General features: G+C 34.8%; 2 protein-coding genes across 4 annotated transcripts in view; one reads left to right on the plus strand and one right to left on the minus strand.

The window, feature by feature from the left end:
* The window catches only part of LOC148270842 (uncharacterized), a 30716-nt gene extending 14743 nt beyond the window's left edge, over nucleotides 1–15973 (plus strand). Inside the window, exons 8-16 of one of the 3 annotated variants that reach the window (XM_088242141.1) lie at nucleotides 604–764; nucleotides 3225–3429; nucleotides 4702–4804; nucleotides 7143–7255; nucleotides 8542–8747; nucleotides 9998–10095; nucleotides 12819–13005; nucleotides 13794–13949; nucleotides 15786–15973. In XM_088242141.1, coding sequence (XP_088098267.1) covers nucleotides 604–764; nucleotides 3225–3429; nucleotides 4702–4804; nucleotides 7143–7255; nucleotides 8542–8747; nucleotides 9998–10095; nucleotides 12819–13005; nucleotides 13794–13949; nucleotides 15786–15851 — 1295 coding nt within the window. In that variant the 3' untranslated portion in view covers nucleotides 15852–15973. The remainder of the gene's footprint in view (nucleotides 1–603; nucleotides 765–3224; nucleotides 3430–4701; nucleotides 4805–7142; nucleotides 7256–8541; nucleotides 8748–9997; nucleotides 10096–12818; nucleotides 13006–13793; nucleotides 13950–15785) is intronic. The other 2 variants (XM_088242142.1, XM_088242144.1) reach the window with 2 other exon arrangements.
* Nucleotides 15974–17099: 1126 nt separating this feature from the next.
* On the minus strand, nucleotides 17100–21025 carry LOC148270843 (gamma-tubulin complex component 3-like). The gene is made up of 2 exons (XM_088242145.1): nucleotides 20849–21025; nucleotides 17100–18570 (listed from the first exon to the last, which is right to left on the minus strand). Exons 1-2 carry the CDS (start codon nucleotides 21020–21022, stop codon nucleotides 18112–18114), a joined length of 633 nt encoding a protein of 210 aa, XP_088098271.1. The 5' UTR covers nucleotides 21023–21025; the 3' UTR covers nucleotides 17100–18111.
* Between the last annotated feature and the right edge of the window lie 981 nt (nucleotides 21026–22006).

The raw sequence follows: 22006 nt of genomic DNA on the forward strand, positions 1-22006 counted from the left end.
GGGCTTATCCAGAGACCTACATATATACGTATAATGAGTAAGAAACTACCTTAAATATATCTTCTCCTCAAGACCGTCAAAATAAATCCGACCTTCTATTCCTATTTAAAATTATCAACTCACTCTTTGATGTGTCTGAACTACTGAGCTTAATAAAATTAAATATTCCAACTAGAAACCTCAGACAAAACTAACTTTTTCTTACCGATAACCATAGAACTAAATATGGTTTTCATTCCCCTATGCCCAGAATTCTTAGGTCTGCCAACAAACATACCAGTCTTGATTTCTTTGATAACAAGTTGTATTCTTTCATGCGATCACTGAATCAAATTAAATTATAAACACCTCTCTCCGGCTTCCACTCCCACCAAGTCTACTATATACCATTGTGTCAAGAATGCAAATATACACATTTACAAATGTAGGCAAACGCGCAAACCATTACATCACGAGGCCGATTGAATGACGTTTTGCCATTTTGCTAAGCACTAATGCTCATTTTTGAATTTGGAAAAAAACATACACAACTTATGTTAAAAATTAATACACATAAAAAAAAATTAAATACTTATAAATAAATATGATTGTTTTCTCTTGCAGAGAAACTCAGTGTCACGTCTGTAAAACCTCTCATTGAAAAACCAGAGAAAATCGTTGTACAGAAGAATGTTTGCAATATTTGCAACAAAAAGTTTCGAGACAGCAAAGTGCTAGCTCACCACAAAGAAAGACATAATTCTAACAATCTCTTCATGTGCAAGGTAAGTTTTACTATCATCATACCTTTATCCTTTGTGCCCGGACGGATAAACAATCATCTCTCCACCATCAAAGATGTTGTTACTACAGTTATTATTATTATTATTATGGATAACTTATATAGCGCCATTTTCGTAATAAAATACCTCAAGGGCGCTTTACATAGTGATTCTATTGTTAAATCAATTTAATTGAAGCTTTTAAATTTGTAATTTAATTAAAACAATTTATTTTGTTGTCACATGCTACGGATTTATTCAAATGATTTAGAGAACAAGTGGGTTTTAAGTTTTTTCCGAAACATCACTTCACTTTCACAGCCTCGCACCTCTGCTGGGAGAGCATTCCATGCCATAGGGCCTGCGACCGCAAATGCGCGTTCACTAAATTTAGTGCGCTGTTTGCATAGAGGTAAACTAACTTTTCATCTCGCCATAGACGTAGCTGATCTAAGCGTGAGACGCCTGTCAGCTAGTTCATCTGGAATGCGTAGTTCCCTTAGATATTCCGGAGCAGAGTTGTGCAGTGACTTATACATAAGCCAACAGAGTTTGTATTTGACCCTCTGTGGAAAACGTAGCCAGTGTAGTTCCCGAAGTAGTGGAGTGATATGACTGAACTTAGAGATTCCGAAAATAAGTCTCGCTGCGGCATTCAATACAGATTGTAGGCGAGTCATTTTGTTCATTGGTAGACCTGCATAGATACCATTACAATAATCGACTCTAGACACTACAAACGCATTTATTAATTGACGGGTGGCATCAACCGGCAAATTTTTGCATATGCGTTTAATTTGTCTCAGCTGGTAGAAGCATGGACTTATCATTCTATTAATTTGAGCGTCAAGAGATAGGTCAGAATTGAGTAAAACTCCCAGTAGTTTAACGGTGGGTAAAGCGGTACTCCCTACATTGGGTAGAGCCGTATCCTGGATCAAATTCTGTCGTCTGGCTGAAGCCACCCACAGTTGTTCAGTTTTTGATGGATTTAATGTTAGTCTGTTTTCAGCCATCCAGTTTTCTATTTTCTTGATGCATCCATCAATTAAATTGACAAGCACACTTCTCTCGCCTTGTTTGCAATAAAAATAAATCTGCGTATCATCTGCATAGCAGTGAGACCACAATCCACATTCTTTGATAATGTTCTCTATATCTTTAGTGTAAAGGAGATAGAGAAGTGGTCCGAGTACTGACCCTTGAGGCACTCCTGTAGACACCCGAAAGTTGGTTGAGCTTTTACCCTGGAACACAACTGCATATTTTCTTTTATTAAGATATGAACTGAACCACATATGTGCCTGATCACGGATACCATAAGTTTTCTCCAGACGTTCAAGCATCTCTATTTAAATCGCATCTGAAGAAACATCTCCTTTCTCTTCCTTACCTCTCCTCCTTTCCTCTTTCCTCTTTTTTACTTTTTCCCGTTAAGTAAAAGTATTGATTTAGGGCAATTTATGTACAAATCCAGTTATTTATCTTCAATATATATATATAATTCCTCTGTACGTGTGATGTCACTGAACTCCTCCTAAACGGCTAAACCGATTTACGTGCGGTTTTCAGAGAAATATAGATCTTTGCTCTGTGCGTGTTTGTAGATATTTAAATCTTCAATCTAATATGTAAAAAGACGTTAGGAGCATAAATGTTTAATTCATCGATCTACCAGGGTTGCATTCGAGGAGAATGCAATTACAAAAAAATTAAAAGATGTCGTTTTTTTGTGCATAAAAAAAGTTTGTTATTGAATGTTTACAAACAGCATTACTTTTTTGTGGATCTTAATCAGATTCTTTCCTGAAATTCCTTATAATTTCTACCCATTTATTTCTTTTTACTGGATTTTTGGTAATACTAAAATAATATTAAATTCAAGACATTTAAAAAAATCATATTCCTATATAAGTACACCCCTCTGTTCTGACATGAACTGCCGATGAACAGTCAGCAGTGGACATCCAGGACGCCGAGAACCTAATGTCTTGTAAAGTAGGCAAGCGTGGTTAAGGCTCCCGGGAGGCATCAGCAGTGCATGGCCAAGCCAACCGTGTCGCATCCGCTTGATTACAGTTGTCACCGGAGTTTGCTGCGTCCGTTCTCTCATTATATAATTCTGCACAAAGTCAAACCACCGCATCCAAGATTCTTCTGAGACACCTATTCTCAAAACTCAGTATTTTTCTGTTCACATAACACTTTGAGACGATCAGTCTTACGCTTCAGGTACCAGTTTACCAACTACGAAATAGTCTAGTGTAAGAACACCTTTTTAAATAAATATTTCATATCAACCATATCGGGAATCGGACCCGAGACCTCTCGCATGCTAGGCAAACGCGCTAACCATTACGCCACGAGGCCGACGAGAGGTAATTTATAGATGTGTAAAAAAATAATATTGTTTTTGCAATGTGCGGATCAAATTGTTTTTAATGATATTTTGGTTGTTCCCAGACGCCAGCTTGCCGTCAGTTCATCTTCAGCAGCAAATTCGATCTTGAGTTGCATGAGCACGTGTGCCACTTTCTGACTGCCGAGTCTCCGGCCCCCTTCCTGTGTAAGTTCTGCCCCAAGACCTTCCCCTCGCGAAGGCATCTGCGCATGCATATGGGAACCCACCGCCCAGTTGGGAGACTGCCCTGCAAATACTGCGACAAAGGTAAAGATCGACCAATATCAATTATAAAGGGCGAGACGGAGCCGGCTGAATAGTTTTGTGGAGCTTTAAAAAAAGAACGGTAAAACATTAAAAAAAGCCGTTTATTTTATTCAAATCTCAGGCCGCCAGCACCAATACATTGACATTTCTGAAGTTTTCTGTACATTTTGATGGGTATGGCCACAATTCGTAAAAACGGTATAAGTGGAAATTGTCAATATATTTTTTTTACCTATTTTCAATGATTTCACTAAAAATATTTTTTCAAACAATATTATGTAATCTGTTTTTTTATTTGATTAAAAAACAGCATGTTAAAATTATTTTATGTGTAAATAAAAAAAAAAACAAAAATAGAATTTTGAATTTTCATAAAATAACATACAATATTTTTCCTCTAAATGTTGGGAAATTTTATTTATACGTTATCACTTTTTTTTCTGTGGCATCACTAAAAACAACTGTCATATAGATCGCGGCAAAATTGTTTCCACTTTTATGACAACTTTTTAAACCATCTTTTTTATAACTTTAAATATTTATATTGTTATGTTTTAAACTTCGCAATTTAATGATATTAAAACTTTATTGTTTCTAAGCATTTGTCAACTGCGTATCATGATTTGTACAAGTCAATATTACGTTTTTGTTCAAATGAAAACTAAGACTAACCCTAAAGGAAGACACTTAAACAAAAAGGTCAATTACACTGCACCTGCTTTGAATTTAGGTTAAGACAATAATTTATCCTTAGTTGTTTACCTGTTTTTATTCTTCATTCGCGTGGCATGCGTGGTGGCGTGCGGGCCGCGGCATCATTTTTACGATATAGTTTTGGCTTTTTTGACACATCAAATGAATTCCGATTTTTTTAAACGTAAAACTGGGGTGATGAAAAATGTAAAAAACGTTGATTGGGGGGAATATTTGTACAAGAATGTATGAAGAAAAATGGGTCCTGAATGTTTCGGTGTAAAAAGCGGGAAATCGTAAAAACGAGGTTTTACTGTATTTCTTTTAAGTCCAGTGTGCAACTTATGCGTGATATAACAAGTAGCGAAAAGACTATTAATCCAATGTTCACATTGAACTTAAAAGATCTTTTTGCTATTGGTTTTTTTAATCTTCCCAAAAACAGTGATCATAGACTGTGTCGTTTTTACTTTCAACCACCTCAATAACTTAATAATGCTACGTTTTATACAATTGATAAATAGAAAATCAGTCACGTTTTGTAAGGAAATTCCTTTTAATACATCTTCCCTATTCCAGCCTTCAATTATCGCCATCACCTGCGGAACCACGAGAGAGTGCATACAAACGAATGTCCATACCTTTGCCAAGAGTGCGGAAGAGCTTTTAGAACCAGAGACGCGTAAGCTTTATTTTTATATTTTTCAACAAATATTTCCAATGTGTATAAATGTATACAAACAATACGATATATTCACAAGCCAGGAATAATGTTAAAAATACACTACATATTTAAAGCGGATTTTCATAATTCTAATGATATAACTTTGAATGTATTCAGAACAAGTTTCAATTTGTAATTTTCGGTTTCAAAAATGAGCACGCACAAAAAGGCTTGCAGTTGGCAACACATCATTTTGATGGCTCGCTGACTAATAAACAAACATTGCGTACAAGTTTGGTGCCAAAACATCATCATGCCATTTTTTCCACAGGGTGCGTAATGTCTCATTTTCGGGTAATTAAAAAAATGCATATTTAAAACCTTTGTAGAAAATTTATCCCACGTCATTTGAAAATAATATTAATACAGTTGCTATTGTAATTATGGCTTATTTAATAATAAAAATGATGAAATAATGTGAAAAAACTATGCGCTATTTTATCCGTTTAGGGCAGTGGTGGCCAGCATTTCATATACCATGCACCAATTTTTTCACATACATGGTCAGATGCGCTATACAACTCAATTTTTTTTCACCTTTTTACGTTCACGTTTGGGGTTGTTATATAGAGATAGGAGTAGGAACTGCTTCACTTATGAGAGGAAAATGAATACCTCAATCATGGAATTCAATGAATTAATTTACGTCTTGGCGCCTATTTCAAAATAATGGCCACAATAATGCAATACGCCACCTGTGATCGTTCAATGCGCCACGGTTTGGCCACCACTGGTTTAGGGAGTCTATCACAATCTTAGAGTAATAACACTCCACTGGCTGGAGTCGCCCGTACGGGAAAAAAACATTATATGATGAAACAAGCCGTAGGCACTATAAACAAAAAAAAAACAAAACACAGATGTCAAATTGCTGACGGCTAGGGAAATAAAAGATGACCTCAATTTCACATTTGGAAGAAGAGAGAAAGAAGAGGAACAGCTGATATAAAAACCGTGAAACCCTTACTACAAGGAGTCAGTAAATTGTCAATACTTTGCCTCGTCTCTTCAGTTTACCGTAAACTCTCCGTATCCTTATTTTTGCATATTTACCTCTGTAATTCTTTATTTGCTGGTAATTAAAATATACCTGTCCCATTTTACCATGATGTTATGATTCTATAGGTTTTTTAGGTTATGATTCTATTGGTTTTTTCAATTCAGTCACAAAGGTAACTGAGAACCTACGTATTCAACTGTGTGTATTTTTCTTATAATAAATACCCAAATTAAATACCTGTAATCCATACAAAGACAGGTTAAAATTTTTAATAAAAAAAAACTAACCTTTACAGAACAGGTATTATTTGACATTTTGTTTGAGGATCATTTACCCATCATTTATCAAAACCAAACATATTATAAGTAAAGAGAACAAACACATATAATAAACCAATAAAGTTTTAAAAAAACATGCATGTATTATGACAAATATCATGTACCTATCCATGGCCATAAAGCATACGAGTTTATTTTATAGAAACTAATATTTAGTTTTACTTTTTATTATTTTGACCAACGAGCGCTTTCGCTTAAGTAGGCATCTTCAAGACTGGTGAATTGTTTACAACATTTACTAAGTATGTATCTTAAAATATCGTATCATCTAAGTATGTATTTTAAAATATTTCATCATTTATCTATGGGTATGTAAACTTCCCTGTCAAAAATGAAGTTTCATTGATAAGTTTATTTATAATTTTATCATAATCATTAACTATGGAGTTTTATCAAGAAATATCAACAAAAAACATCAATATTAATATTTAGTGTTGATTTTTAATATAACAAGGTTTAAATACATATTCTTACTTACCTTAGAGTATTTAGTTAATGTAAAAATTTTGCGATGTACAGCTTTCAGCCATTTTAAACATAAAATCGTGTCAGTGGAAAACACAAGAGAATGAACTTTTGGACCAGATTTATAATTTCTTTTGCAATTGGGAACACAGCACTTATCAACCATTTTCATGTGTCAAAATCTTTCTTAGATACTCTAGAATAGTTTTTATGATAACTGACAGCGGTTTTAACAGCAATTTACCACTTTAAAAGCAGAAAAACGCAAGCGACCGCCAAATAAAAAATGGCGGAACATGCACGAAAAATGCTCGGCTTACTATTAGAATAAGGCCAAATATGGTTGACAATGGCCTTTGTAACTGGATTCTGCAGCTAGGGGCATTTTGACTGCCGGGGCTTTTACATCTAGTAGGCATTGGTATTATTCAGCTCCCCTACACTCTCTTCTGTATTTGTCAAAATGTAGTCTTTTTTATATAATTGTTTTCAGTATGGTTCTCCACCTGCGCAGACATTCCGATGTGAAGCCATTTTCTTGTCCTGTCTGTAGTAAGGCCTTCCATACCAAGCGTCAACTTGCCAATCACAAGAACATTCACATGGGTAAGTTACCCGCTAACAACTGACTCCAAGCTATAGAATAAATCGGAATCGTACAAACGATTGAGGTACATCAACCCTTTTAGCCCGGGTGGCATTCAGTTGTAGAAAGATCAATTACTATTATGTATGTTGGGGAAGGAAGGTTGCGATGATGAGGCTTGACGTGTGCTGGAACCCTGGTAAAGCTGGCGGTCGTGAGACACTGTCACAGCTTGTATGGAGCTGGCGGTCTAAAAGGACGCAAGCACAGCTCGCTTGAAAAATATAAGTTAAGCACTTCACTCGGTCGCTGTTAGATCGTGTCCTGATACAATAATGTTTTTTCCGGCACTCACACGTAGAATTATTGTTACGTGGAGTGCGCTAGGAAATAGGAAGGATGGGTAGGTAGGTATAGATTATATGTGTTGATACAAGGCATGCGCATTTGCATGCATATAAAATGCAGTATTAAATAGACTTCATGAACTCGGCAATAGTTATTCCCACGTATCTGATATATTTAGTGTAGGGTATTGTTCCTATAGAACAAACCTTTTGCACTTTTTCAAAGATGGTGAATGGTAATTATATTTATTTATTCATGCATTTCATATACAGTTTTTTGTTCACTTTGCCTAGCTGTGTGAAACAGTACTTATGATTTTCTAGTTGTTTTACTGTAGAATGTTTTATTATTTAAACTTTCTACTAATTATGCTGTATAATTTTTAGGTTATTTTAAAAAAAATGAATCTTGTATAATTTTTGGTTTGATTTTTATTATTTTTTTTAATCTTGTTTTTAAAATTATGTTTTTGAAAAAAAAGGAAAAAAATATTAAGCCAAATATGTTAATGTTATAAATGTTTGTAAAAGGCAGATTTGCCGTTTATTTTAATAAAATAAAATAAAATATGTATATGCAATTATTTACAAAAATATGTTTCATATACCTTCATTTATTTTTTGAAATATATGTGTATTTTGTACATTAATTATTAATATTATAATCCCACTGCAAGCACAAGTTGCTTCTTTTTTGGTGTGGTATTTCGTTTCATTTTTTGTTTCTGTACTTTTGCTTTATTATGTATTTTTTTTTGTTAACATGTTGTTACTTTTTTATCATATTAAATAAATAAAAAAAGAAAAAAAAAGATTAGCTTGAGCGTTGGTCCAAACGTTATTAGTTTCTTTGGTTTTCTATGTGTAAAACCTGATTCTGATTGATAATAATGAAAGTTCAGTTCCACCGATAAATGTCAGTAGAGAAAGTAAATCTAGTATTTTTTTCTTTTTTTTAGACGGTAGCTTCATGTGCTCTGCCTGCGGTAAGACGTTCAAAGCCCGTCACACGCTGAACAAGCACTACCTGTACGCCCACGACAGCAGCCTGCTGGAGTCGGGGGGCGGAGACGCCCGGGCCGGCTCCGGAGTCGCTGCAGGGGCCACTTGCGACATCTGCGGAACTAAATACGCCACCATGAAGGAGATAGACGACCATATGAAGGTACAGAGCAATCTTTATCCTAAATTCCACTTACCCACATCAGCATGGATGGTGGATGCTCCAATGCCCTCCGAAATTTAGGCAAGATTGAAAAAGGCCCCAATTTTAATCGTCAACACAATCTTGTACGGGTAAACGTTGTTTTGCGCCGTTTCGATTTATGCTGAATTACAATTACGCAGGTTGGTGCCGGCGTGGGTTCCCCGGTTCGGCCGACACCAGACGACAGTAGGCGTTGTGATTCTAATAGCAGACACACTTTTACACGACGTTTTATTATATTACCGTGTACGCAAGCAAGCTATTGTGTGTGTGAAATTGTTTCCGAGTTAGTTTTTATTTTGTTTTTAAGAAAAATAAAAAAGTATGATTATATTTTTTATTTTATTATTATTAAAATAAAAAGAATATTCAAATATTTGTATTTATGCTATGCTATATAGCAACAATCAAAGCAAATGAAATTGGATGCTTTTTTCAAAAAAGTGTGAGAATTTAATTAAACTAGCAGGCTTCTAGGTAGGATATATATTACCGTGTACTGTAATTATAATTAATACTATTTAGTTATTAGTTTTAATTAATTAATCAGTATAGCAGTTGAGTTTTTTTTATTTAATTTTTTTTTTATTATTAATAAAACATATAATACAAAAAGTACATATTTTACTCCCAGGAGTTATTAAAGAAACTCATTTGGGACCGTGCATATGAAAAAACATTTTTTTGACAATACATAATATCATAAAAATTAATGCATCCGAAATAAAAAGAAAACATCATTGTATAAGAAACATAAAACACCATCTTATATAAACTACATTAATAATTATCACATTAAGTATTTAGTTACATTGGTCTTTTCAATATAGCCAGTTCCGAGAGAAATATTGATATTTAAGTCCTGTTTGTTCCCAAAAATCATGTAACATGTTTTTTTAACATTCAAACTTCATTTATTTAATCTCATCCAGTCAGCTAGACTATTGAAATCTGTCTCCATTATGTTTTCGAGTTCTTTCAGGTTACTATTATGGTAGAAAATAACAGTATCATCGGCATACAATTGAACAGTACCCCTTAGACCCCACTTAGTAATGTCATTAATATATATGAGGAACAAAAGTGGACCAAGGATTGACCCCTGCGGAACTCCACAAGTTATCCTACCTAGATCACTGGATTCTTTTCTAACTTAAACCTTCTTCTACCTTCATTTAAGATTGAAAAGTGTTTATTGTTTTTTCCAGATACATATCTTGCAATACTCCTGCCCACAATGTCCCAGAAGATTCCCCATGGCTGGCGCTCTGGAAGCTCACATTAAAACTCACGCAGCGGGGGAAAGGTAAGCTTGAGATTTTCACTACTTTTTGACGAAAAACCAGACCACATTGATGCTTTAGCCACCGTATTCATCGGGCCTCGGCCCAACCATTGTAATCTCCTTGTTTTTATTTATTTATTGACGGACTTATGCAGTCCATTCCAACAATGGTAAATACAATTTCTTATAAAAAATACAGGTACTAATCAAATAAAACACATCTAAATAAAATTAAAGCTAGGACAAAAAAAAAATTACTACCTCAAGACAAAATCCGGTCTATCTTAGTGATTTTTTCAATCTGTAAAGACTTACACCAAAAAAAGTCAGATCTTGTCTCGAGTTTACAATACGACACAATCGGGACATTGGTGCACTCAAGCCATAGTTTGCGCTGTGCTGATCAAGGAACAGCGCATTATTATTTTGCAACCGGCGGATAGGAACATTGAATGCCACTTGTTCCAGTAACGATGGTACATCAATTAAGCCATTCGGCAAATTAAGCATAAATATGGAGTCAATGTTATTTCTTCGTTTTTGTAGACTTGAGATTTTTAACATTGACTCCATTTCTCCGTAAGTGTAGTCTCCTCTCTCTAGGCCAATCATCCATGCTACTTTTCTTAGCAAACGATGTTGCACCGATTTGATATGATTTATCTGGCCTACATAGAAGGGATACCAGATCACGGAGGCAAATTTATTCTAAAAGAGGACGAACAAGTGAGCAATATAGTGTTTTAACTGTGAACATATTAGTAAAGTCACTAGATGTCCTGCAAAATAACCTAAGAGTTTTAGTGACTTGTTAATCATAGTATCAATATGTTCATGAAAGGTAAGTTTACAATCCATGATAACTCCGAGGTCCTTAATAGACTTGACTATATCTAAATTAATATTTTCTACATTGTAATCAAAGGAGATAGGTTTTATGGATAGTATAATCATATTGTTTTACAATTTATTTTTAATATAATAAAATTGATCATATTAAAAATAAATTGAAAAAGCAATTTTACTTTTTCAAAACTATAAGAAATATAATAAGCCTAAAAGAACTTGTAAAAATATATTACGCAATAACTCAATCAGTTTTGGAATATGGGATAATTGGATGGGGATGTGCAAATGACACACTGATCAAGCAAATAATAATTGCACAAAAAGCTTTAATAATAATTATCTTCAGAGTCCCAATCAGAACTAGCTCCCTCGGTATATTTGAAAATCTTAATGTCAAATCTACAAAACAACTTTATGTAAAAGCTTTGTTACTATACGCACATAAACATTATTCTCTACCTTCCGTTACAAATACAAGCGTTACTAGATACTCCACCCTGATGCTGCAAAAAAATAAATACAACCTTCGGTCAAAGAGGATTGTCCTACTACTCGGATAAAGTGTACAATCTATTTCCATTATCCATAAGGACAATTAGTAAGTTCTCACAATATAAAATTGCTATTAAGAAATGGATAGTGGAGGTGAGTTGCGCACGGATCGATGGGTGGATCAAGCCAAATAGGTAAAATGTGTGTACTGTTTATGTTTTTTATGATTATTTTAGTTTTTTATTGTTTATTATATTAATGATAATTAGGTTAATTAGATTAATTACTTTTTTATTGTTATTGTTATGTTAACTTTTTTAAATAGCTAATCTTAGGCATGTTTCACATTTTGTAAAATGTTTCCCTCGGCACGGAACACCCCAGTGAGGGAACATTATTCTGTATAAAAAAAGAATACAAACAATGTAAAAGTAAAAATAAATAAATAATGAGAGAGTGAGACCCAATTTTCTCTGCCTTTTAATATAGTCTCTCTGGGTAGTTCCAAATACAAACCAAAATATGAATCTAATACTCTGGAACCTACCAATGGCAAACAGTGTTTTTTTATAGGCAATCTACAAATCAATTTGTGCCTACTTATAATTACATAATATATAAAAGTTATATAATTATAAATGGCTATTTTTTTCTGTGGTTCTGTGAAAATCAACTCAAACAACAATTTATTATTATTACCTTCGCGATATACGTAGCTTTATTCTACACTATTTTAATACAACACTCGTTCAAAGGTTTGTTTTAATATACCACAATGACATTCAGCAGATATTGCCTTTATGATTGAAATGTCAACACCAAGCACTGGCCGATTCCCTTTAAAATGAATAATGCCCAAAAAGGGCACTTCGAACGCCACATGTCCTATATGATACGTATTATGTCAACGGTATCCTATCAAAGAAAAATAGTCCTTCGGAAATAATGTTCGAAATATGTACTTGTTTCCAAGTAGAGAATCTTCAAACAATATTTGTAATCTGCAAGCTTGTTTTAGTACTAAAAAACCTGACTGGGTTAAAGGTGAAAAAATATACTGTACTTTTTTGTATGGAGAAATAAGCTGAGGTAGTCAGGGCTAGTTTCATCGTTCGCTGTTCTCAGGGCTGGAAAAAAAAAAATTGCCGAAAGAATTTGGTGGTTGTGATTTAAAATAAATAACAGTTATTTTATTTATTTTTCCATAGACATCGTTACTATAAAACATTATTATAGAAAGTCACATACAATGGTAAGCTGTGCATAATCACTTATTCGGACGATTCACCCCTGGAACCTACGCACAGAAGAACACTTAATCTAAACACCAGCACTCGGAACATGTAATGACCGTTCTAATGGAGTTTTGTAAATAAATAAATGAAATTGAGATGACTTTACAGAGCGTACGCGTGCGATTCGTGTGACGCAACCTTCAACCGGCCGGAGCACCTGCGGAGCCACACGGCGCGGCTGCACAACAGCTCGCGCCACATCTCCTGCCCGCAGTGCCCGCTGCGCTTCGTCATCAAGGCCGACCTCACCAAGCATGTTCGGACGCACACGGGAGAGCGCCCATTCGTCTGCTCCGTGAGTCTCGACACAATTATTATAGTGCATAAATTAAAGCACTCTAGATGCAAAATCACCGGATATTCTGAGATAATGAGGTTTTAAAATAAGCTTTGTTAATAAACTCAAACTAAGCCAAAAAATATATTTTTTAAATTTTTATGTATCATATTATCAGCAAGATGATTTTTCGGAATTTTGTATATCTGAAATTACTCTGCGTGTGACGTCTCAAGTTCTCTTCTGCTGATGGAAATCTTTCATAACTCTCGTATCATTTGTTGATTCATATGAACTAGTGACGTCGTTAAATAAGTTTGTTTTTATTTTTAAAAAAATATTTCTGGAAATTTTCAAGAAACTTTGCCTAGTGCTCTAATTTTTACAGAACGTTATTACGTTTTACTGAACATTTTTTATATCCATTTTCCCGTAGGGCTAAACTTCTTAATTGCAAAAACAAAACTGATAATTTTTATTTTTTTTAATATGTAGCATTTGAAATGTGTGGATTCATAGTTAAGTAAGTAATAAGTAAATTTTCTCATTACAAAATGTACGATATTAAAATTTGCTCATTACAAAAAGGGGAACATCTAAATTAGCTAATTACAAAATGGGACATATCTAAATTAGCTAATTACAAAATGGGAGATACCTAAATTAGCTCATTACAAAATGGGAGATATCGAAATTTGCTCGTTACAAAAAGGGGGAGTTCAAACCTGATCCGGAGTCTGCGACACTACCCACGGGACCACAACCCGTCTATTATAATGTTTAAGATAAATAATTTTAATTTATAGGAGTGTGGGAGGAGCTTCATGCAATCAACGGCCTTGCGAACTCACTTCCGTCGCCACACCGGGGAGCGGCCGTACGGCTGTAACGTCTGCACCAAGAAGTTCCAAGTTCTCCAATCTCTCATGTACCACATGCGCACACACTACACTATCCACAAGGTGACATATTCAACCATCATTTTTATTACTCTGAAAGATTAGTTTTTTCTTCACATTTCTTGATGGAACTGCATTTTAATTATAATTTAAATCTCATTATAAGGAATGATAAATGACCACTTGTTCCTTTTCAAAGTATTAAATAATACAATAGATTGCTCAGAACTTTTAAGTTTTATACATGTTTGTGTCCAACATAGACCGAATACTATGAAGTTTATCTGGAAAATAAGTTCTGTTTCGCACATGCGTAGTACTTACGCTGACCTATTGAGGCGTTGACGCCATTATGAGTTGGCTGACTGTTGTGTACACTTCATGGTGCTTGTTTAAAATGCCGAATAAAATTGAAAATCACCCTGTAGCTACTATTTTCGTGTCAAGAATGATTAATATTAATGCTTTTGTTGATATTTCTTGATAAAACTCCACAGTAAATGATTATGATAAAATTATAAATAAACTTATCAATGAAACCTCTTGGTTTAGTTTTCATTTTTATTATTTTGACCAACGAGCGCTTTCGCCTAAGTAAGCATCTTCAAGACTGGTGGATGCCTACTTAGGCGAAAGCGCTCGTTGGTCAAAATAATAAAAAGTAAAACTAAACCTAGAAGTTTCATTGATAAGTTTATTTATAATTTTATCATAATCATTAAAGAATGATTATATTAAATTGGTCTTGCCAGTTTCGTTACAAGGTTGCACGTATTAAATAAAAGATGTACTCACATGTTTTGCGAAGTTTTATTTTATATTAATAAAAATACTCTAAAAAAGTTTAAATGGATAAAAAAAATATATGTAAAAGTACTAAAATTTTCCCAGTCACTAAATAAAAATCACATCATCATTCCCTTTCTGCACTTAATGGTGCATAGAGCACTGCATTGGTACACTGGTCACATGACATCTTGATAATTTTTGCTTCATGAAGGTAAGATGATCAGCCTTACGCTTCAGGTACCAGTCCAGGAACTATGAAATGTGTAGGTAAAAACACCCTTTTAAATAAATGTTTCATATCCATGCCGGGAATCGAACCCGAGACCTCTTGCATGGTAGGCAAACGCGCTAACCATTACACTCTCCTCTCCTTTTTTCATAGTATAGTGTACATTTTTTAGTTAATTTTTGTTTTTAATTATAAGATTCTGCTTAATTACCTAGAATATAATGTCTATGTACTTGTAATTTTCTCAAACTGAATGGTTTGGGTAAGAAGGAAGAAATTGCCTCAAGGCCCGCCCTTATTTGCATCTTCTAGTGCCTTGCCGGGCCCCCCCGACGTTGGCGATCACTACAGCGAAAGCACATGTATCTGTAGTGATTCCTGGCAAAAGATGACCAGAGTGGTTTCCCATTGCCTTCTCTGGTGGATTTTACCTTCCCTTAGCTGGTTGGTTTTGGTTCTGAAGCGCCAAAAACTCGCCTTTTATCCTCTCGTTATCTGCTGCAATCACACCGTTGTGATCTCATCGCCCAGGGTTCGCGACGTGGACGCTGACGAGTTGGACCAGTCAGTAGTGTTGCCGGTGGAATGCAACTGGGCGTTCGCAGCATTTTATAGAATCGCATCCTCCAGCAAGATGTGACTCACTGCGACCCTACTGACAGTATATAAATATACTGTATATAAATTGTATATTTAAATAAATAAATAATATCAAACTAAGCGGGTTAAAGTGTCAACATGTTATTTATTTTTTGAATATTTTATTAATTGTAATTATGTGGATGTATCCACCAAGAAATTTCACTGACTAACTTGATAATGACAAATGGTAAATTTTCTCCGATTTGATTCATAATCATTTCATGTACTTTTATTTTCAGAATTCTGAATTAACTTCGATCTCTACAGAAGTCACTGCCATCAATTTTGAAGGAACGCAAGAATAACAAATGATCTCACATATTATATTTATAATATAATATATGTATATAATTATTTAGTTAAATAAATATAACATGAAAATAAACTTATGCATCGTGTTCATTATAAATAAATCTTATTGAATGACAAAAAAAATGTGTCCCTTTTTTTATTTATGAATTTATATAACCACTTAAGATTTTAGGTAATACTTTTTATTTATTTAATCAAAAAATTTAGTTTAAAAAATTTTTTTTTGTTTATAAATACTAACGGAGCAAGATGCTCAAGTTAGAGAGTTTATTATTGCAGAAAACCTCATTTTTACAATCCTCAATTTTATGTTTTTCCGCTTTTTACACCGAAATGTTTAGGTCCCATTTTTTCCACACATTCTCATTCAAATATGCCCCCAATTAACGTTTTTTACGATTTTCTTATGAATTTCTTATGAAAGGGTTATCCCCAAAAAGTTGAAAATTTTTCGAAACTCATGTGATCTGTCAAGACTCTGAGACGCGCGCCTCCGCGTTTGCCCAAAATCATGAATAAAATCAAGATAAGTAAAAAAATGTGTAAATTCTTATCTCAAACTAAATTCAAAGTAGATTCAGTGAAATTTACCATTTTGTTTAAGTGTCTTATTTTGACATTTTATTAAATTGTGACATGCGGTTGACACTTGAAGAATAAAGTCTTTACATCAATTAATTACGATACAGAAAGTTTAGAAATATTATTTGAAGTTATAAACATAATTTAAAAAGAAGATTGTTTAAACAGTTATCATAAAAGTGTGAAACAGTTTTGCCGCGATGTAAATGACAGTTGAAATTCTGTGGTGCCAGGTGCCATACTAAAAAAATTGATACCATATAAATAAAATTTCCCAATATTTAGGGAAAAAATCATTTTATGCAAATTCAAATTTTTATTTCCATGTTTTTTAAGGTTTAGTACCCACATAAAATTATGTAAACGTTTTTTTTTAATTCAATAAAAAAACATTGTGGTATTGATTGAAAAAAAATAAAATATTTTCAATGAAATCATAGGTAAATATGAATTATACCCAATTGTGACATTTTTTATAATTTTTCTGCTGTTTTTCATTTCCTCACTTGAAAATCTTCAAACAGGGATTTCATAAGATTAGTTTTTTTGTGGGCAGGTAGAACTTGTTTTGCATATAAATTTATTACATTATATAAAAATACACTTTATAAACATAATGAGGAATGTAAGTAGTGTGTATTTAAAATTAAACAAAAATAAACATTTAAAAATACTTTTAATTTATACACGTTAAAAAATTTATACACGTTAAAAAATTTATACACGTTAAAAAATGAACACATTCTACTAACAATTACACGATAATGAAACTCTGGACCGATGCCCTTTCTCAGAATCACATACGTCTCTAGTTCTAGTTCTCGTCCGCTTCTTCGAGAAGAAGTCAGTGACCGAGGTCAGTTTGGCCGATTGGTCCATTGACGGGTAAGTAAACCGGAAATCTTCCACAACTCTCTTATCATTGGTTGATTCATATGAACTGATGACGTCGTTCGAAGTAGTTTGTTTTCATTAATATATTTTTTTGTACATTTTCAAGTAACTTTGTAAGTAAAATTTTTTGAAATTCCTCTTTGCCTAAGACTTGTACACATTCTAGGAAAAGGATTTGGAACTGCAAATGTCTCTTGACTTAAATTCTTTTGCAAGAATCTGTGTATCAGACCTACATATTAAATGGTTTAGAAGACATTTGAAATAACGAAACAGCTTTATCTGGAACCGTAGTTTGAAGCCTTCATTCTAAACACTGTGTAAATGTGTTAGTGCCTGTCAGTGAACTGAGTAGATATACAAATTTCATTGGTGTTAGTAGGCACACTAAAATATTTTATTTGTGTACATTCTGCCACGCACACAAAGGCAAAGTTTACTAAAGATTTAAATGGATTGTACATAGGTATGTTTATAATTTTGTTTCGTACGAAAAAAAAAAACTAACATAAAAAAAATATATACACATCGTATATCTAATTTAGGTTACATTATTATAAAATAACTATTTCTATCAAACAACAAAAAGTGGCTTGGTGACATTTAGTTTTTAAAATAATTGAATGACAATATGTTCCGATTTTGGTGCATATTTTTATATGCCCCGCGTCAAGCGAGGTCCTGCTGCACGCGAGATTCGTCGGCTCCACATTAATAACCGTGACGCAAGCAACACGAGGAATAAATCAGGGCGGCCAACTGCCCCCTGACAGTAGGTCAGTGCGTACGCGAAGGCGCCACATAGCGATGGCTCTTAACGCCGACGCCAGAAAGCCGCTTGTGCTGATACGTCAACGGCTCGTGCAATTTCGAATCCCCGCGCTTGTAAAAATCATTATAATCCAGCCGGAACAAGAGGAATTGCAAGTTCGCTTCGTTTTGCAGCGCGAGCTTCAGAAGGAACGTTTTGACATGCCCGGCGTACGTGCGCGCCAGCACTTTCAAATCGACCTTTCTCTCCGCGAGGTACTGCAGGAAGAGCAGGCGGTCCTGTTCGTTCTTGGCCTCCTCGGCTGCGGTGATGCCGTATTCGCCGCGGGCGGTGCGTTCGGCCTTCAGGGTCTCGATGGCCTTGCGGCGGTCGCTCTCCTGGGCGATGCGCGCGTACAACTTGCCTTCGTATTCCTGCAGAGTGAGAATCTCCGCGTAAACATTGCCCAGATAAGACTGCAAATCCTGAAATTACGTTAACTATTTTATTTAAGTCCAGCCGTTCAGTTTCATGGAACTGTGGTTTTTCAAGATAAATCAGATATTTCCTGTTTGCATAGATCATCAACACATCCATTATTTCAATTGTTAAAAGTTCTTGATATTCGTCAAATCTATATCAAGAATGTATTGACAGTTTTCTGGTCGGGCGACTACGGAAGGAGGTCCCAACTCCCGACAGAATGCCCGCACGAGGTTTTCGCGTAACCTAAACTTCTTAATACCGAGAATGCGTACGATGTTTGCTCGGAGACACTTTTCATATATAGCTCCGAGAGTGTTCAACGTCTTGGATGAACATATTAAGTTCTCCAAAACAAAGTCTATATTTAAGATGAAGATCCATAACTGGATTGTATCGAGGGGTAGAGACCACTGTATGAGATTGCTTCGGGAATAAATGCATAACATCGCTGCTGTTTTCATTATTATCCATATACGTATATCGTATATGTGTATGTCATCACTGTCATACGTATTATTATATAACTTTTGATTCCATTTTCGACATGTATTATAAATTTTTATTATTTTTATTTTTTTATTATTATTTTGTATATTTTTCTATTATTATTTTGTATACTGTTTTTATTATTTTGCATATTGTTTTGATTACCTGTATATTGTTTTAATATGTAAATAAATATTTTTGATTTATATATCAAAGAGTCCCGACATAACACGGAATTTTCTAACAAGTCGGGACATAAAAAACAAATAATTGTGTCTATGTAAAATTGTGTATTTTGTACATTAAATAAATAAATAAACACACCCAAATAACTAATAACAAACTGCTGATACGAGCGAATACAAAATTGCTGAGAAACTCGGATTTAGTACACAACCTCAAGATACCACCAGGAAGTAAAATGATTACACGGTGTATAAAGTGGCCACTCAAATCAGCCAATGACAGGTCATAAGCCCTGTAAATGGCTAGACTATATTCTCTTCTAAATAATGTTCGTCATCTCATCATTATCATCATACCCTTTCCGCACCTAATGGTGCATAGGGCCACTGCATTGATACACCAATCGCAGTGTATATATATATTTTTTTTGTTATATTCAGGTAAGATGATCAGTCTTACGCTTCAGGTACCAGTCCAGAAACTATGAAATATTCAAGTGTGAAAACACCCTTTAAAATAAATATATCATATCAACTATGTCGGGAATCAAACTCGATACCTCTTGCACGGTAGGCAGACGCGCTGACCGTTACACCACGAGGCCGACATTCATTCATCTTCATCGCTGTTATAATTTATTAATAAAGAGTTTGTCAAGTACAATTTGCACGGTGGTTAAGTGCAGTCGTGTGATGATTGTTCACGCGCTTTTCGAGTTTTATAAATATATATATTTGGAAAATTTATACAGCGCCATTTTTTGTGAAAATCACCTCAAGGGCGCTGTACAATAAATAAATATCCCAGCACGCCTTGCAGCTACAGAACGCATGGACAGTAAGAAATCTAGCCCCTACTTACATTTTTTTTAATTATTTTATTTGACAAGTGACAAGTTTATTTGAAGTTTAGAGTTTAAGTGATATTTAAAAAAATGAAATAAAAAACAAATTTATAAAAACAGAAATTATATTACAACAAGTCTTGCAGCTACTGAGCGCATGGATGGTTGAAATTCTAGACCCCATTTACTAAATTTAGATATTTGATAGTTGATAACATTTAACTATTGAAGCAAGATTACTAATCGTCTTGCAGCTACAAAGTGCATGGACGAATGAAATTCTAGCAACTTAAAATTATCAATAAATTTACAAAAATAAACATTGAGCATAATAAAATATAATAATAAATTTGTAAAGTGTTCATGCTAAAAAGTGGTTATGATAATATGGGAGCTAGATTACAGCACGTCTTGCAGCTACAGAGCGCATGGACAGTAAGAAATTTAGCCCTTTTTAACTTAGAATGCAAGGTTTTTTTTAACTTAGAATCACATTCCTGACAAATAATAAATGTTTTTAGGGCCGCAACTAAAAGCTTTACAGGCTGAAACTAAAAGCTTGACGGGCAGCAAGCTGAGTATGGCTGTACTAGGCTGTTGAGTATTTTGTATCTGTATCAAGTCACCTCTATCTCGCCGTTCCTGCAGCGTTGCCAGACCGAGAGCTTTCAGTCTCTGCATACGGAAGGCGTTTCGATCGAATTTCATTAGCGCGCGAAATTTATTAGCCGGAGCTACGGCGCCTCGATGGGGGGACCTACCTTCGTGCGGTCGTCCAGCAGGGCTCCGGCCGCTAGAGTGTCCAGGAAGCGCCTGTGTGCGGTGAGGAGTTCGTCCAGCGCGCTGGCTCGCCCCGCGTCGCTCTGCAGCGTCTGCCACGCGCACTCCACGACCACGAACACCGCATACTGCAGCTCCTTGGTGAGGTGCGTCATCTCCGACCTGCCAAACGTAAGAGTTATTACACTTTTTTTTTTACTTCATTTTAAACTTCTCGAATGAAACAAACGGTGCCAGATTTAAGAATGAGCTATCATCATCGTTCTCTTTCCGTACCTATGGTGCATAGGGCACTCCATGAGTGGCCACTTTATACACTGTGTAATCATTTTACTTCCCGGTGGTATCTTGAGGTTGTGTACTAATTCCAGGTTTCTCAGTGATTTTGTATCCACTCGTATCAGCTGTTTATTTGTAGTTACATGAAGGTAAGATGATCAGTCTTACGTTCAGGGACTACGAAATATTCTAGTGTAAAAACAGCCTTTTGAATTAATATTTCATATCAACCATGTCGGGAATCAAACCCGAAACCTCTAGCATGGTAGGCAAATGCGCTGACCATTATTAAACCATGCGGCTGACAGATGATGCTGATAAGCTATCTCTCCACCTAGAAAAATGCACTTTCTTTGGCAACTTTTAAGAAACGTCTGAAACATTATTTTAATCATTATTAAATATAAAAACTATATTATTATTCATTTTCTTTCCAGAATCCTCCACCTGTCTCCCTCCAAACTCATTACCTGATCCCACATTTATTTATTTATTATGTATACGGCCTAAGACCATTTACTACAGTCATACAGTAAAACCTCGTTTTTACGTTTCTCAATTTTACGTATGGAAGCATGCACATCATAAAGAGCTCGCAACCCGCCTAGGAATTGCTGGAGCAACTTTTAACATGATACGTGTTGTCTGGAACTCTAGTCTATACTCGGTCAAAACGAAATGCCGATTATTCAACTCTTGTATAATGCCAGTACTCGTATATGGGTGCGAATCTTGGCACCTTACTAAAGCTCAAAACACCAAACTTCTGAGTTTTGAGAGTAAGTGCTTGAGAAGAATATTAGGTATAAGGTGGTTCGATTTTATAACCAACATTGAACTCTGAGAACGGACGCGGCAAC

Source organism: Micrasema longulum, unplaced genomic scaffold (assembly GCF_059751315.1).
Source record: "Micrasema longulum isolate JH-2025_06_02 unplaced genomic scaffold, ASM5975131v1 h1tg003342l, whole genome shotgun sequence".
Taxonomy (NCBI): Eukaryota; Metazoa; Arthropoda; class Insecta; order Trichoptera; family Brachycentridae; genus Micrasema; species Micrasema longulum.